This window comes from Loxodonta africana, chromosome 2 (genome assembly GCF_030014295.1).
Source record: "Loxodonta africana isolate mLoxAfr1 chromosome 2, mLoxAfr1.hap2, whole genome shotgun sequence".
NCBI lineage: Eukaryota > Metazoa > Chordata > Mammalia > Proboscidea > Elephantidae > Loxodonta > Loxodonta africana.
In genome coordinates this window covers 28758650-28777551 of record NC_087343.1, presented here as the reverse complement: position 1 = coordinate 28777551, position 18902 = coordinate 28758650, and the positions used below count along the sequence as shown (strand labels likewise).

The 18902-nt window shown below is 37.8% G+C and overlaps 1 protein-coding gene across 4 annotated transcripts in view; it reads left to right on the top strand.

The window, feature by feature from the left end:
* Positions 1-376: 376 nt before the first annotated feature.
* Positions 377-18902, top strand: part of CDH10 (cadherin 10) — a 143898-nt gene continuing 125372 nt past the window's right edge. For all 4 annotated transcript variants that reach the window (XM_064270867.1, XM_064270845.1, XM_064270859.1 and 1 more), the window contains exon 1: positions 377-632. In XM_064270867.1, the coding sequence (XP_064126937.1) occupies positions 402-632 (231 nt within the window). In that variant the 5' untranslated portion in view covers positions 377-401. The remainder of the gene's footprint in view (positions 633-18902) is intronic.

Sequence of the window (18902 nt, the reverse complement as noted above, 5' to 3'; positions counted from 1 at the left end):
TGAAAACCGATATAGCGACTCTCAGGTGGGGGGGGGGAGGGGGATTAACAGTGTTCCCTCTTTAGAATTTGAAAGAAAGTATCTGTAATTATCTGTTAATAAATTGTGGACATGTTACTAGATAGCCAGTGTTTCCACAAAAACTAATCACTATTTTATGAAAAAGAGGAAAAATAAATATTTTTGGTTGCTATTTTTTTATAGTTTATATAAACAGGTAACATTCATAATGTTGTCAACTGACAGATTTTTTTTTTTTTATCTGTTTGTGTGAAGCTTTTTGAAACATGAACAAAACAGTGATGAACTGTTGGAAGCCAGTTGAAACACACTAAAATCCAACCCAGGAAAACAGGACTGCTTTCTCTTCATCCACGTTGGGATTTGTCAAGAAGTGAACTATGACATTATATCAATTTTTACTACTGTTTCTGTTCTGGATATGCCTGCCAAATTTCTGTTCTCCAGAGATACTGTTCAAAAGGACTTCTGTGCCCCAAAAAAGAATTTTAGGTGCACGTGTACCAAGGAGTGATGGCAAAATTCTGCACCGTCAAAAACGTGGTTGGATGTGGAATCAGTTTTTCTTACTGGAAGAGTACACAGGATCTGACTATCAATATGTAGGCAAGGTAAGTCTGTATCGAAAATCCAAATACTGACATTATTTCTTTATATCTGTTACTCAGGGAAATTTGAATTTCACCAAGATCATCATTCCTAAATAGATTTGATTCTCTAAATATTACTAAAGCATTTTTTTGTTATTGAATACAAATAATAATTTCAAAAAAATGGAATGAATATAGTAAGATAAATGTGGAAATTCATTTACTTGAATTAATTCTCTCCCCTAACTCTTGGATTGAAGAGATACTAAAAATGGCAATATTTTAGTATTTAGAAAACAATAATAGAATACTATGTATCAATATAGTCATTCAAAATGGCAACACATATATAAATATAGTTCTAGTTGCTTTTGAATTCAGTGAGAAAGGCAAATATTTTAGACTTGTTCAATCTGAAGAGTGAGATTAAATGTCATTCAAACTATGATCCTAGCTGCCCAAAAATTGCTTATTTGTAAGAAAACATACTCCATATATTGGTGTTCTTTATTTTTGAACCCAGGATAAATACAATTATATAAATAAAAATAAAAAAGATTAGCAGGCAAAGCAGGTTACTTAATGACATACCATGTGTATATAGAAGAGTTTTCATTCTATTCAATTATAAAAGCTAGTGAGAAAAATTAATTTTTGTTGGGGATAAAATAAGTGTGATACGTGAGTAACAAGGAACATTTTTATAAACTAAATTGTATTAATTTTCATTTTTTCCCCTTGGCACTACCTGAATCTAAGCAAGGTAAGCTATTCCGTGGACAACTTAGAACTTAAGAAGAAATTCATTTTAATAGTCACAGTGTTACTATTTTTATGGACAGTCCATGAAAATATCCCTAAGAAAAAAAGAGAAATGAAGAACACCAACAACAGGAAATCAGATATAATCACATGTTAACACTACAAAGTTGTTATGGATAGTTACTGTGCTGGCTACTTTTGCGTTAACCCAAATTGTAATAGTTTCATTTAAATAATGAACATTGTGCTCAAAGTCTTCATCTTCTGAGAAAAATATATATTTTTTAATTTATTGTGCTCTAAGTTTGCAAATCAAGTCAGTCTCTCATACAAAAACTTATACACACCTTGCTATGTAACCCTAGCTGCTCTCCCCTAAATGTGACAGCACACTCCTCTCTCTACCCTGTATTCCCTGTGTCCATTCAACCAGCTCCTGTCCCCCTCTGCCTTCTCATCTCACCTCTGGGCAGGAGCTGCTCGCATAGTCTCATGTGTCTGCTTATGCCGAGAAGCTCACTCCTCATCAGTGTCATTTTCTGATTCATAGTCCAGTCCAATCCCTATCTGAGGAGTTGACTTTGGGAATGGTTCCAGTCTTGGACTAACAGAAGGTGTGGGGACCATGACCTCTGGGGTCCCTCCAGTCTCAGTCAGACCATTAAGTCTGGTCTTTTTATGAGAATTTGAGGTCTGCATCCCACTGTTCTCCTGCTGTATCAGAGATTCTCAGTTGGGTTCCCTGTCAGGGCAGTCATTGGTGGTAGCTGGGCACCATCTAGTTCTTCTGGTCTCAGGGCTATGTAGTTTCTGGTTTATGCAGCCGTTTCTGTCTGTTGGGCTCATATTTACCTTGTGTCTTTGGTGTTCTTCATTCTCCTTTGCTCCAGGTGGGCTGAAACCAATTGATGCATCATAGATGGCCACTTGCTAGTGTTTAAGACCCAAAGATGCTACTCACCAAAGTGAGATGCAGAACGTTTTCTTAATAGATTTTATTATGCCAGTTGACCTAGATGTCCCCTGAAACCACAGTCCCCAGACCCCCGTTCCTGCTACTCTGGACTTCAAAGTGTTTGATTTTATTCAGCGAGAAAAATAATTTTTGAGAGAATACATTTTCATTGATTTTAACTACTTTGCTATCTTTGTCATGTTCCAATTATTTCAGTCCCTTTTAGATGTCTGGTAAGATAAGAAAGTGTACATTAAACTTTTAAATTACATATTGACTAGAAGGAGAAAGAAAGAAAAATCCAAACAGCAATGTAATATTACCAGAGAGCACTCAGAGGCAACGTTACCATGGGTCTCATCTAATTGAATGTTTAAGATCAGAAGATGAAGGTAAATTTTATGGATACCACAATAGGGTGCCTTTTAGTTTATTGAAGCCAGCTACATGAGAGTACAGTATCAGAAATCTTGGCTGTAGAAACTATAATTTTCTTTGGTTCTTCCTGTGTACATATTGTAGTTAGTTGGCTTATTTATATCTATTTCCTTTCATTTCACCCTTAAAGAAGATTTAATAAATTGATCAATTGAATTATCATTACATATATACTCTCTCATAATCAAACTACTTATTTATTTTTCTTTCCCAAGAGAGTATCAACTCCTTTAAGTCAAGAATTCAGCTTTATGTTTCCCTTTGTCTATATCTATTAGAGTAGAGCTTAAAAACTATTTGGTTGATTGAATTGACTTATTCATATTGAATTGAATCCCTCAGGCCTCTGATGCTCCTTGGCTCCCTGCAGAGAAAACCAGTCTAGAACTTTAAATTACTGTAGGCAATCAAGGCTGGTAAATACTTAAGACATGAACATCTTGATATATAACTCAAATTTTATTCTTCCTTATTCTGATCTATAAAAACAAATCAGAAAACTGTTTAATGAAGACAGGCATGAGAAGCTTAAGGGATGTGTTCACCAGATCCTTGCTATACAGTATGTGCTTAACTATTAGATCAACAGAAAGTTATTAGATGCTATAGCTATCAGACTCTCTGCGTCTGCTTCTAGCAAACAGTGTTATTTTGTTTATTTTGGAACTATTTTAGTTTATGTTTCAAGTTCATGTTGTAGTTTCTATGGTTTATTTATGTCTTGTACCATGAAATGAAAGGGAAATACCTTTTTTTTTTCCAGTGGAAAAAAAATACATGCTTGATTTTTCAAATAAAACTCTTAAAATACAATAGGTATTCTTCATGATAATAGATTTACCATGTTTTACTTTAATCCAATATTACATTTTTCTAGTAAATTATAACCATGGAAACAAAATAGCTTTAATTTTAAGATACCCGAATGAGTTGGAGATGATATTATGTTTCCCGTCTGATAGAGTATAAATATAGACACATTCTTAGACTATTATGTCATTGAACTTATCCTATCTAACATTACCTATACTGACATTTATCACAGTAGCCTTAGGGACCTAATATTTTAGAGTGAGTTATGGGGATACATAGGACCATTTCGAATTGCCTGACCAGTAATAGCTGATTTTGGGGCATTGCTTTATTTTTAATTAAAGAAGTACAGCATACAACATTTTTGCGTGGGCTGCCTTACTAGAACAGCTTCCGAAAACATGAACAAAATAAGGATTTTGTTGTACTAGAAAGGGCGCTTTCCTTGGAACATAAATCCTTAGGTTAGCCAATCCACTTACCCCAGGTTTTCATTTTGCTGTAAAACTATCACTTACCAGTGATTTCTGAGTATGATGTCTGTTTCACTCTTAGTCTTTACCAAACTTGTTATAGGACGCAGCACCTTTTTCAATAAAAAAAAAAAAAAAGGCATGACAAAAGACTTAGTGGGAAAAATATAGTTTGTAGGAGAAGCAGAGGAAGGGGTTTATACTTCTCGCTCTAGACAAATTGCTGAAAGATTCGTATATGTTTGGTTTCCAAAGAACCTTCTACCAATGAGGTTGTTGTTTTCTACTGTTGGCCAAGTTGAGCAAATTATCTTCTTTGATTAACACTGTAATAGGGATTTTACTGATTATATTCAGTTAAAATGGTTATTTATTCCCTTAGCACACTGTCGTCTCCCCGTGGATCCCTGTTATTTTATTGAATAAATTGAAAAGGTGGAAAAAGAAGATTAAAGTGACTTGCACAGAAAGCAGTCAAGCTCAAGTTGTAAAAAATAAGTGACATGGAATCTTTTGGACATTCTGCAACACATCTGAGATTTATTTCAGATAAAATAAAACACTCTCCGTGATTGCAGAATTTTCATGTTTCAGTTTAACCCATTTAATTTTTTTTTTTTTTTTAGTAAATGTAAATAGGGAAACAACCTAGCTTTAATTTTGAGATTTTTTTCAGTTGAGTTGGTCTCTAATAAGGAAACCTGTGTCACGATTTCTTAGTACTAAATCGCCAGACTGTCATATCATCCTTTAACGTTTCATCTCCATGTAAACAAACATTTGTCACACGCTATAGGCCATAAGCTTTCGCACTACAAAGCAAATTCAACTTTGAAATACATGTATGATTGCAAGTGCAGTAGCTGCGGTATGTTAGCCAAAGGTGTTATCACTGATTCAGGGCACACCATAAACCTGGAGTAAAGAGAAGGACTCCCACGTACAGACATCAGATGGGCCAAAAGGAACCCTCCCCTTAATCAGTGCAATTTTTCCTTCACCTTAAACTGAATTATAACCTTTCCTTCCCACTTGAGGCACAGTGAGTTTATGTTAATGAGGGAGGAATGACTCGGCAAAACAGGGTGAGAATGACTGCCCAACAGAAAGACTGCAAGCAGTGTTACTGTATTGTGCATGGAGAAGTTGTTGAGCTGGTATTCTCAACAACAGCAAATCAATTAAATTATTTAAAAAATGCCAAAAGGAAACACAAAGTAGCTCCTTCACAAAATATAAAATTAGAAACTATTGGGATCTTGTTTTTCGTACATTAAGAAAACACTGGCTTTAGCTTCTTATGTGAGGTCCTGATCTAATGTTTGTTTTATATCAATGTTTTAAATATTGAGCATCTCATTAGTGAAAAAAAGAAAATTGAGTTTAAAATGCTTGTACTCTATACTGTGTTTGGAGAAGGAAGGTGGCCTCGTTTAAGATGATAGGTACTCCATGGGGAACTCTCACCAATCAGATGGCAACTTCAGCAATGCCACAGTCTTTGCCCTCCATGGCATTGAAAGCTGGTAGAGCTATAACTTGACAGCCAGTGACTCTTACTCAGTCACCAAAAAAACGAAAATCAAAACCATTGCCGTCAAGTTGATTCCAACTCATAGCGACCCTATAAGACATAGTAGAACTGCCCCATAGGGTTTCGAAGGAGTGGCTGGTGGATTCGAACTGCTGACCTTTTTGGTTAGTAACCGTAGCTCTTAACAAGTGTGCCACTGGGTCTCCACTCATGCTCTGTTGGAAAGAATGGCAAGAGTCTTCTCTCTGGGGCAAGTAATTTCATTGTTCACCTGTCATTTCACGTGTACTAAAGAAAGTTCACAAGTGTTCCTGTTACTCATTTATCAAAATTTAGGCTTGCCTGCCTCCTGTGCAAGTCATTGTAAAATTCTTTTTCCTTCTCTTGGTAAGTTTACAAATAATTTAATGGGCTCAAAGAGAGTGGTTCCCAGCTGGGGATGATTTTACCCTCTAGGTGACATTTGACAATGCATAGAGATATTTGAGCCCTGGTGGCATAGTGGTTAAAGCTGCTAACCCGGAAGGTCAGTGGCTCGAAACCACCAGCTGCTCTGCAGAAGATGTGACAGTCTGCATTGGTAAGGATTACAGTCTTGGAAACCTCATGAGGCAGTTCTTCTCTGTCCTATAGGATAGCTATGAACCTGAATCTACTCAAAGGCAATGAAAATGGTTTTTGGTTTAGGTAACTGGTGCTAGGGGAATGCTACTGATATCTGAGAGTTAATGATGAACATCCTAAAATGCATAGGAAAGCCCTCCAGAACCAGAATCTACCAAGTCCAATGTTTTAATAGACCTGAGGTTGAGAAACCCTGATACAAATTGATGGTCATCACAATGGACTTCTCTAAGTTCTAGGGGTCAAGAGAGGCCACAGAAGGGATGCTGATTAGTAAAAAGGCAACAGGCAGAGCTCTCTTACCACCTTTATTCTAGCCTCACTGTTTTTATCTGTTTTTCATATTGAAGTTTAACCATTAAAGGCAATATAGCCTCTCTGTTTCTACATCTGTCTGCCTATATGCCTCTGTCTCTCTGTCCATATATATTACCAGTTACCAGTTGCTATTGAGTTGGTTCAAACTCAGGGGGACCACATGTGTGTAAGGGTAGAACTGTGCTCCATAGGATTTTCAATGATTGACTTTTAAAAGTAGATCACCAGGCCTTTCTTTCAAAGCTACTCTGGGTGGACTAGAATTTCTAACCTTTGGTTAGCAGTTGAGCATGTTAACCATTTGCACTACACACCAGGGATACATACACACATATGTCATTATTCTTGTTAGTTGCCTTGAAGTCGGTCTGACTCAGGACTACCCCATGCATGACAGAATGAACTGCTACCTGGTCTTGTGTCATATCCATGATTGGTTACGAATAGGACCATTGTGCTCCATAGGATTTTCAGGGACTAATTTTAGGATGTAGATTGCTGAGCTTTTATTCCTGGTCAGTGTGTGAGCTCTGCTGAAACCTGTTCAGTATCATAGTAACACACAAGCCACCACTGACAGTTGGGTGGTGGCTATCCATGAGGTACATTGGCCGGGAGTCAAACTTAGGTCACACTCACACATACACACATATATGTTTCTATATCTCCATATATATTGATAGATTTTTAAACCGCTGATGTAATCATGCTCTTTGATTTTTGTAAATGAGAAAACGAAGGCCACAAGAAGTTAGTTGATTTGACCGATGACAGAGAAGTTTTAACAGAAACAATGTTGCATCACAGGTTTTCTGTTACCAGTTGTGTGCTTTTACTAAGAGTCTTTCTGCTCTGACCCTATGACCAGTAATGGAATTTTATCTGAGAAATTTTATGCCACTCCTTTTTAACAGGATTTGGTTGGCTAAGTGTTTTAGTATTTGTTTATTTTCCTCCCCCTGACACACATGCTTTCCAGATTTGTCCTCACTCTACAAGTGTATTTCTCTCTATCATTCTCTATTCTGAGCTCCCAAAATGTTCTCCCTACTGTGGAATGCCTACCACCATCATCCCATATTCCAGAATTTGATACATGGATTGTTCCTGTATCAAAGCTAACCTAGGACCTTGAATCACATGACATTACCTATGTGCTTTAAAGGGAGTAAAGCCTGAAAGAGGAATTTTATGTATCTCTGCCTCAACTCCTTTGCTTTTATTTTCCTCGATCTCTGCAACTGTCCCCTAGCTTTTAACAACTCTGTTTATGAGTCATAAGAGGGCTGAGACTATATCAGCAGTGTTTGCCAATCAGACTCAGGAACCCAAAGGAAACCCTGGGTGCCTATGTCTTTAGAAGTCTCTTCATGGTTGACCTTTGCCTTAAAGTTTATTCTATGTTGTTGGTGCCTTTGAGTTAGTTCCGACTCATAATGACCTTATGCCAACAGAACAAAACACTACACTGCCTGGTCCTGCACCATCCTCACAGTCATTGCTGTGTTTGAGCCCATCGTTGCAGCCATTGTGTCAATCCATCTTTTTTCACTGACCTTCTACTTTACCAGACATGATGTCCTCCTCCAGGAACTGGTCTTCCTGATAACATGTCCAAAGTACGTGAGACTTCTACAGTTGACTAAATTATGTATGTTGGATTCAGATGTTTTAGGACTCAAGCTTTATTCTGCATCTCTGTCATATAACTTGAATACCAGCTAAGCTTTCCAAACATTGTCAGTTTTCTTCCCACGGGGGACAAAACCCCCGCATTCTGTTCTCTAGAGCCTAATTTGGCACTAAGTTTCCCAAGTTACCAACATTTCTAAGGTGACAGAAATGAACACACATTGGGTACCGCCCTAAGTGCTTCCATATACATTATGCAATGCGGTATACATTATGTAATGTGGTTCTCTCTACAACAGTCTTTCTTGTTTACAGATTAGGAGACTGTGTCTTTGAGATTAAATAGTTTATTTAGCCTTTGGTGAGCTAGGATTTGAATTGGGGTCTGTTTGGCTCTGAAGCCCTTGCTTATTCTACTACATGCAGTATTGTGCAAATTAAAAAGTCAAATTTTATATTACCAAGGCAAATGTCTTTCTATTGCCTTATTCAGCCAGATTAGATCTTTGGCATTACTTTGGCTTCCTCAGGATGTTGTCTCTAAGAATCCACAGAAATCTTTGAAGGGTCACGGTCTTCAGCTAGCTTCATTTATCCAAACCAAGCCCATACCTCTGTCACCCAGTTTTATAATCTTTCTTCATTGTGGTCCTGTATTGCTACTCTAGATGTAGTAACTTTTCTCTTCAGTTTCCTTGTAATATCGTTCTTGCTACATTTTTTATTTCTTCATTTAACCTATATACCCATTGCTGTAGAATGGATTCTGACTCATAGTGACCCTAGAGGACAGAGTAGAACTGCCACTTAGGGTTTCCAAAGAGCAGCTGGTGGATTCATACTGCCGACCTTTTGGTTAGTAGTCATAGCTCTTAACCACTGCACCACAAGGGATCCTTAACCTATATGCTGACCTTTTAAATAGTATGCAATTCGAGCAGAAAGATACAGGCTTCCTGAATGCTACAAGGCAGATCATCCCCTGCCCCATTCCCCATCCTCAGGACACAAAGTAAGTAGGCCATTTTTTTTTTTCCCAACTTTTTCACAATAAAAATATTTCTCACCGGAAGCAAATGTAGCCCTTGTTGTGTAATGGTTAAGACCTTGGCTGCTAACCAAAAGATGGGTAGTTCAGATCCACCAGCCACTTCCTGGAAACCCTATGGAGCAGTTCTTTTCTGTCCTATAGGGTTGTTATGAGTCGGAATCTACTCGACAGAACCTAACAACGACAACAGAAGCAAATCACCAGGGAACGTCAGATTCTGTCGGGTTCTTTTTTTTTTTTCTAAGGAGAGAAATTTTTGTTTTTTCCTCTCTAATTTTTCTTTTTTTTAATTTTTATAGCCTATGTTATACCAAGATTGATAACTATGATTATCCCCATGAGCATATTATAAAAAGATTCCTAAGAAGAGGAATTGGGAGATAGCATACTGTCAAAATCACGTAATGTTTGTTCCAAATTGGTCTTAAGTTACTGAGAGCAATTAAAGACAGTGTCTTAGTCAACTAGTGCTGCTGTAACAGAAATACCAAAAGTAGAAGGCTTTAACAAACAGAAGTTTATTTTGTCAGTCTAGTAGGCTAGAAGTCCAAATTCAGGGTGTCAGCTCTAGGGGAAGGCTTTCTATGTCAGCTTTGGAGGAAGGCCCTTGTCATCAGTCTTCCCCTGGAGTAGGAAATTCTCCACACAAGAAGGATGCACTCTGTTCCCAGCGCTGTTTTCTTGGTGGCATGAGGCCCCTCTGTCTCTCTGTTCGCTTCTCTCTTTTTATTTCAAAAGAGATTGCCTCAAGATACAATCTAGTCTTGTAAATTAAGTCCTGCCTCACTGATACAACTGCCGCGTATCCCCATCATTAACATCATAGAGGTAGGATTTACAACACACAGGAAAATCAGATTGGTTGACAAAATGGTGGGCAGTCACACAATACTAGGAATCATGGCCCAGCCAAATTGATACACATATTTTTGGGGGACACAATTCAATCCACGACAGACAGTTTATATGAATGTCCCCTAACCCATCTATATGGTCTGTCCGTATTGAACAATGAACACCAGTTATTTATTGTTAATAAATAATGGGAAAAAGTCTCATTTATATGGAATAATAGATTTAAAAAGAATTATTACCAACCACCTCCCCAAAACTCAAATCATCTACTCCTAAGCATCTTCCCTGACACCCTGGAGGGAGCATGGAGCTTGCAAGGGTGCCCAGTGAACAGCTTCTCTGTATCCATAAAGCATGGAGTGGTGCCATTTACCAAGGCCAGTTTTGACTGAGATAGGACCACCTAAGAATTAGTTTATCAGGGTGTCATCTTAAGGGGATACGTGCAGTACACAAGGCACAGCAGTCCTGTTCTACAAACAGAGTTCATATATTTTATAGTATCACATTTCTCTCACCATCACCCTTTCTTTTTCAGAACTAATTTCCTCCATTACATTAAAAAAAAAAAAATGTTGTTGTTAGGTGCTGTCGAGTTGGTTCTAACACATAGCAACCCTACGTACAATAGAATTAAACACTGCCCTGTCCTGCACCATCCTCACAATCATTGTTATGCTTGAGCCCATTGTTGAAGGCACCGTGTCAGTCCACCTCATTGAGGGCCTTCCTCTTTTTCACTGACCTTCTACTTTATCAAGCATGATGTCCTTCTCGAGGGACTGATAACATGTCTAAAGCATGTGAGACAAAGTCTTGCCATCCTTGCTTCTAAGGAGCATTCTGGTAAAAAATATACATCATATATATAAAATATTCTGAAGGAATGCTGATGGCACAATGGTTAAGTACTTGGTTGGTAAAGGCTGGTGGTTTGAACTCATGCAGCCACTCCATGAGAGAAAACTCTGGTAATCTGCTTCCATAAAGATTGCAGCCTAGAAAACCCTGTGGGGCAGTTCTGCTCTGCCCCACTGGGTCATTATGAGTGGAAATTGAATTGTTGGCACCTAACAACAACAACAATAAAGCATTATGTGTTTTAAAATTCATTTAGGGGAAGGAAAAAAACAGACAGGAAAGCAGGCAGGCAGGAAGGAAGGGAAAGGGGGAGAGGGAAAGAGAAAGAGAAAGAGAGAGTACAAAATTGTCATTGTCATAGCTAAACTGCCACTGCCATGACTTCTTTATTTTATTAAGAAACCAAGCCAACCAATATTAAACTCAAAGCATTTCTTTGTTCAGCTTCTGCTGAGCAGAAAGCATTTTTCTCTGAATAAATCAATAAAATACACTTCAAGAAAAAATATATTCTGCGTAAATTATTTTTTCTTCTTTTCAACAAGATAATCATAACACTGAGCCTATATACAGGTTAAAACCTGCTTCTGTCTTCACTTTCCACAACATGGAAATCAAAAGGTGAACTTTAAGGAATCTTCTTTTCAATGCTGTTGCCTTCATAGTCGTCGCAACCTTGTATAAATATTTTTTTCAATTCCCAATTTAAGGTTTGAAGAAGGTTGTGTTTATAAACTCTTATTTGTATTAGTTTAATTTCATTTTACTTACAGTTGCTATCTGAAAGTTCTTTTTGCCTGACTCAGTTGCCCTGGAGTGATAATTTTAAATTTCTAGGCTTCCAATCTTCAAATCTAAAATAAGTAATGGCATTTAATAGATACTCTTGAATTTACTTTTAGCTGTATCAGATACAGACTTCTAAGGGCATTACTAATTGTATTTACCACACACTTTGTATTTTATATGATAATTATTCTCAAGTGGAACAAAGCATGTTAAAAATAGATTTTTAATCAAAACCAACGATTGAGAAAAATCCCAAAACACCGAAAAGAAAAAAATAGTAACATAAAGGGACAACCATAAACCTGATTGAGTCATTATAGGAAACTGATTCACTCCAGGAGATAAAAACATAATAATATTTTTTAAAAGTAATCAGAGTGACTGTCTCTATCTTCATAATGCAATGAAAACATAACCCATCCAAAGATATAATGAGAGCCTTCCATTTTAGGTGCCTGAGGCCATTCAGAGCTAAGGGTACCTACCTCACTGGTATCATCCTTCTGTAAACTCATATTCTCAATTGTTTAGCATCATGGAAAACAGGAACTTTGTTTACTTATGTCTTAACTTCATATCCCTTGCCCTGAAGAATTGATGGCTTCAGACAGCTGGGGCAATCATGTTTGCTTTCCACTTTAGCAGATTAAGAATTTTGTTAGTATTTATAGTTATCTTTCCTCTGATAATTATCTGAACTCCCTTTCTAAATAAGAGGCGTATGGTTCCTCATTGTCTACCATAGATTTATCTTTCCATAATTTTTAATAGTCATTCTCCTTTGGAGTGGCCAATGGAAACTTTCTCCCTGCCCGGAACCAGCTTCTGCTTGGAACCAGCTGCTTTTGCTTGCGCAAGCATTTTGGTGATCCCTTAACCTTCAAACACCTGTATTCCCACTCCCTGACTAAATTCTACCATGACTGAAACTGATGGAATGAGTTATGTTTTACTAGTCAATCTCAACTCTGTACTTTCAATGTTGTATCATTTGCTCACATACAGCATATTCCCTGAATGAGCATAATGAGTTCAGAATACCCTAGGCCAGTGATTCTCAGCTAGGTACTATTTTGTCCACCAGCTGGCATTCAGCTATTTTGACCACTAGGCAAGGGGGTGGGGTTACATGGATGTATCTAGTCGGTAGAGGCCAAACATACTGCAGAACATCCTATAATGCATCAGATAGTGCCCCACAGAATTTTCTTGTGATAAATATCAATAGTGCTGAGATTGAAAAACACTGTGCTAGGAAACATTTTAGGAAAATGAATTTTTCCTAAACAGCTCTATTGTTATTCTACTTTTTTGGGGGTTCTTATTGCTGAGTCTCCTCTCAAATGAAATCATACTTCTTCACTTCAGATTTGTCATCAAGATTTTGATTTTGATCCCAGCTTGAGTCTTGAATTTTTCTCAAGGCCTGCCCTCTTTCTTGTGTCCTGTCTAATCTGTAAGGCATATTAGGCTGCAGCCTGTTGATCATACTTTTCAGTAGACTTGCAGACCCCCCAAACCCACTACAAACATTCATTTATTCTTTCAGTAAATACCTAGAACATCTTCTAAGAACTTGTATTAGTTTCCAAGCATTGCCATAACAAAATACCACAAACAGAGTGGTTTAAAACAACCAAGTTTATTATCTCACAGTTCTCTAGGCTAGGAGGCCAAAAGCAAGGTGTTGCCATGTTGATTCTTTCTTAGAGCTCTGAGGAAGAATCTATTCCATGCCTCTCTCCTAGCTTCTACTGATGGCTGGCCCTCTAGTTGTCCTTGGCTTGTAGGTGCATCACACCCAATTTCTGCCTCAATCTTCACATGGCCGTCTTTCCTCTGTGTGTCTCTATGTCTCTTCTCTTTTATAAGAACACCACTCAGATTGGACTAGAACACACCCTACTCCAGTATGACCTTATGTTAACTAAATTGATGGCTCTATTTCCCAACAAGGTAATAGTCACAGATACTGGGGGTTAGGAACTCAGTATATCTTTCTGAAGGACATAATTCAGTCCATAACAATAAAATTCTAGGTATTAAATGGGGACATTGGTGGTGCAGTAGCAGAGTTTTCATCTTCCAATCAGGAGACCCAGGTTCCATCCTTCATGTGCAGCCACAACTCATCTGTCAGTGGCGACTTGTGTATTGCTATGATGGTGAACAAGTTTTAGCAGAGCTTCTAAACTAAGATGGATTAGGAAGAAAGGCCTGCTGATGTACTTCCAAAAATCAGTCAGTGAAAATCACAATGGTCCACCATGTAACTGCTCATGGAGATGATGTAGGACCAGGCACTATTTCATTCCATTGTTCCTGGGGTCATCATTAGTTAGAGGCTGAGCTGACCTCACCTAACAACAATAACTAGGTATTAAATACACAGTACTGAAAATATCATTTCTCTTCCTACAAAGTACCTGCCTTTTAGGGAAAGAATGAACAAATACAAGTAAGAGAAAGTTATGGGACTCTTTTAGTCTCAGATACAGAACAGGCCCGAAAAGCTGAAAGCAAAACAATAAGTGTCAAATATCCCTTAAGTTCCATCTCTGCAGTATTTGCTAATATGGTGGAAGTAAAATAGTTTTGTGGGATTTGCATGGCACAAATCAATGTTATTAAATGTTAAAATTAGAGAGTTAAATAATATATTTATTTATCGAAAGGATTTGTTGATGTGCTGCACTTCATTTAGAAATGATATTGGAAATTTCTAGAGGAGGAATCTCCCAGAAACTAAAACAAAAACAAAAACATGATCCATGGCAGAATAACTTAACTTTAAGCATCCATGAAGCCATGGTATCTTAATTGTGCCCGCCACATTAGATTGTACCCCTTTTACACTAATCTCCACATTCATGGATACAATCTGAGAGGTGATAAAAACCTGGCTATGGGTTGGATAGGAGTAGTTGGAACTAAGGTAGAGAGAAAAAGCCAGTCTCTACCACTGAAGTCTTCTGAGGGTATAGAAGCTGGGCTGGTGGAGAAGGTTTGCAGTACATGGTAATTCAGAAATTTGAAAACACCCTACTGAATATTTTAACAACTTAAATGAGGCTGTTCTTTAGATAGAAAATTTCCAGCTTACTTTTTTTTTTAATTATCTAGACATGAACAGAAGAATCTACATAAAATAGATATTGAAATATAGTTATTCAGTAGATTTAGACCTGTTTTTAGTGATAGGGTGGGGTTGAGGAATTGGGTGGGGTAGGGATACAGTTATTTTTTATTTGCACTTTATCAATTGTAGAAATTTAATAAAATGGATGGAGTATGAAACAAATGAAAACACTAGGTATTTTTAGTTTGAATAAGTGCTAGAAGAAAATAAATCACGGTGATGTGATAGAGTTGGTCAGAATTTCCTCTAGATAAAATGATCATAAAGTCCTTTCTGATGGGGGACATTTGGGTTAATACAGACATTATTTCCCTTAATGTAAAGATCGCAAAAAAGTGAACCTGCATTAGAGTTTGCAAGGGATTTGTATGCTGCTTCTTAAGGAAGACAGTAATAAAAGCATTTTTAATCTATAGAGGCAAGCCCTGCAGAGCCCTGATAATGTTTTGCAGGTAGACCACCTCTTGCTTTTCACTTTTTAAACTTTATGCAACATATGTACCTCTCAATGAAGTGATAATTTGGCCAATAGTTATAAAGGGAAAATATGCTTACATCCTCAAAAAGCAATTTAACATTTTTAACAAAGTAGTGCTCAGGAAAACTTGAGAGTTTCATTCCAGACACAATTATTTGAAACTTCAAAATAATTCATAGATAGTTTGAAAACTAAAAAGGGTGTCAGTCAAAAGAATGTGCATCTAAGCTTCTATAGGCACTTAGAGAAAACTGGGAAACTCTGGTGGTGTAGTGGTTAAGTGCTAAGACTGCTAACCGAAAGGTCAGCAGTTCAAATCCAGCAGCGTTCCTTGGAAACTGTATAGGACAGCTCTGCTCTGTCCTGTAGGATCACTATGAGTTGGAATCAACTTAACAGCAACTGTTTTGGATTTTTAGTTTAGTTTAGAGAAAACTGTGTCAATTTATATTACTCTTTAGGTGATCAGATAACAATGACTTAAGCAATTTATATACTGACATTATAGCATGTTACTCATATATAGGAGTTTTACTGTATTTTTAGTTACTTTTTAAAGAATTGGTGGGAAGTTTATGGTTTATGTGTATTACATGTTTTCCATTAAAATAATGAGAAATAGATTTCCTTTTATAATTTTAAAGGAAAAAACTCTGAATGCTAAAAAAAATAATAAATTATATTAAGGGGGAGGTGGAGCCAACATGGTGCTATAGACAGAAGCATCATGCTGTCGTCCCTCCAGAGCAAAGACCCAAAAAACTAAGTAAAACAGAGACAGATGTCAATCCTGGAAACACACGTGTCAAATGAAGAGGTAAAGAACTCAGCCAAGCACCGAATAGAGTAAGAAACTGACAGAGAACAGAGAGGAGATATATCTGCGGAGGTCCCCTATCAGCTAATGCAGCATGGATTCACCATCCTGGACTCCTGTTGGAGATCAGTGGACAGGGAGTATGGCAAAGCAGCTTCACAGAGCTCCCAGCAAGAGACAGAGCACCTGGTAACCAACGATATTTGCTTTCCCACTCCCCATCTTTCACTCCCCCTGCTCAGCCTCTACAGCTTCCTAGCTGGCTACAGTCACTTGGCCGGCCTGGCAATGCAGGGCCCATGCCACTTGGATTTGCCCCACCCACACTGGCCAGCTCCATCAGTACCATTTCTTCATTGTTGATGTTGCTTTTTTCAGCTTCTTTTGGTTCTCTCCTGCCTCTCGCCACCTCCGTCTCCTTTGTCTCAAATACCTGGCTCCATATGCCAGCTTTGCTTCTTCTTGATGGGTTGCAAAGGGGCCCCCAGCTGGGGAACTGCTTCCCTGGATGAGGTTGCCACACTGGTGGGATCCCTGGAGCCTTTTTTTTTTTTTCCTCTTTTTGTTTTGTTTTATTTGTTTTCTTTTTCTTTTCAAAGCTTGAGAGCCCCTTCTAGCTGGGCTGTATTGTCCGGCTTGGGAGTCACGTCCCTGGTTTGCACAGCCATGTCAGTGGGATCCCTGGGGGCATTTCCTTTTAGTTTTTTTGTTTTGTTTCATTTGTTTATTTTTTCTTTCTTGGCAAGGGAGTCCTTGTGGCCAGGCTGTACTCCGAGGCCTGGGAGCCACTTCCCCAGTCTTTGCAGCTGCACTGGTGGGATCTCTAGGGGATTTTCTTTTCTTTCAGTTTTCATTTGTTTTATATATTGTTTTCTTTTTCTCTGTGTCTCAGTTTTTCATCTCTCCCCTTCCATGGCAAGCTCCCTTTGCAGTCTTTTTGTTGTTGTTGTTTGTTTGTTTGTTTGTTTTGGGCTCCTGTTTCTCTCTTTTTCCTATACCCATCCTAGGTTGACACACCACAACCTCCCCTCCTTTCTGCCTACCTGCACTGTGCATTGAACTTCACACCCCCAAGCAACACAGTCACAGCTTACCAGAACCTCCCCAGCACTGATTGCTGTCCTGCCCTGTTGGCCCTAGTATGTGCCATGAACAACCCATCCAGCCCCTCCCCCTCAGCTGGACCTGTCCTGCTGTGCCATAGCTGAGCTACTGGCCCTGTCCAATGGACAAGGAGGTGAAAAGTATTGTGCCCACAGATGAGCAAACAACAAAGAATGCACAGCCTGACTACTCAGACATAACCAAATAAAACAAAAAATCAGGACAGAACAAACAAATCTACAATCAATAAATGAAGAAAATGATTACTGAATGTCCAGAAGACAGCAGACAACATAAAAACATAAATAAAAGGACAAAATGATGCCAATAAGTATCCAAAGTAAAACAACAGATGACTTTCCAGTAGAAGGAAAGCCACTAGAAGTACCTGATAGGGACTTCAAATCTCTAATATTCAGAGCTATCCAAGAGTTGAAGCAAAAAACAGACAAAAATGGGGAGAAAAGAGACAAAATTCATGGAAAAGTCAAATTCATGGAAAATAACAGACAAAAAAATGGAAGAATTCAAGAAAATAATACAGGAACAAACTGCCAAAATGAATTCACAACTAGAAATCATACAAAAACAACAATTGGAAATCCAAAAGATAAACAACAAGTTTTCAGAAATGGACAGTGTCATAGAAGGGTTAAGGAGCAGGTCTGAAACAATGGAAGACAGGATCAGTGAAATTGAAGACAAACACTTGGATGCAACTTTGAGGAAAAAAAAGGAAGAAAAGTGAAGAAACCCTGAGAATTATGTGGGATACAATAAAAAAAAAAAAAAAATGTGAATGACTAAAGTTCCAGAATAGGGGCAGAAAATCAAAACACAGAGAGGATCACTGAAGAATTACTGACGGAAAGCTTCCCTAATATCATGGAAGATGAAAAGCTGACCATCCAAGAAGCTCAACAAACCCCATATAGGATAGATTCAAAAGAAAATCACCAAGGCATATCATAATCACACTTGCTAAAGCCAAAGGCAAAGAAAGAATCCTGAAAACAGCTTGAGAAAAAAAAAAAAAAAATCACTTACAGAGGGGAAACAAAAAGATTAAACTCAGACTTTTCAGCAGAAACCATGCAGGCGGGAAGGTGACGGAATGATATGTATAAAACCTGGAAAGAAAAAAAATTGCAAAACAGTTGTTCAAATATGATGGGGAAATTAGGATATTTCCAGATAAACAGAAATTAAGGGAATATGTAAAAAACAAATCAAACTTACAAAAATTATTTAAGAAAGTCCTTTGTTTTGAGAAAAACATCAGATCACAGCCTAAGTCTACGATGCAAGATCGTACCAGCCAGATGCAAACCTAGGAAATGAACTCTCAAGGGCTATCCAAAACCAAAAGAATTCCAACAGGGAACATGAGAGGTTAATTTGTAAGTGACACCTATGTCGGAACAATAAAAGAGGGAATAAATGGTGCAAGTATAGAACTTTCTAACAGAGAGGAAGACAAGGCAATGTCTGGTAATAATACACTGGTTCAAACCTAGGCAGATAAGGGTAAATTACAAGGTAACCACAATGAAACTTAACAAACCTCCTCGTGAAAATAAAGAAAAACATAAAGCCTCAGTAAAAACAAAATCTACAAAGACAAAAGAAATGAAAAAGAAATCCACAA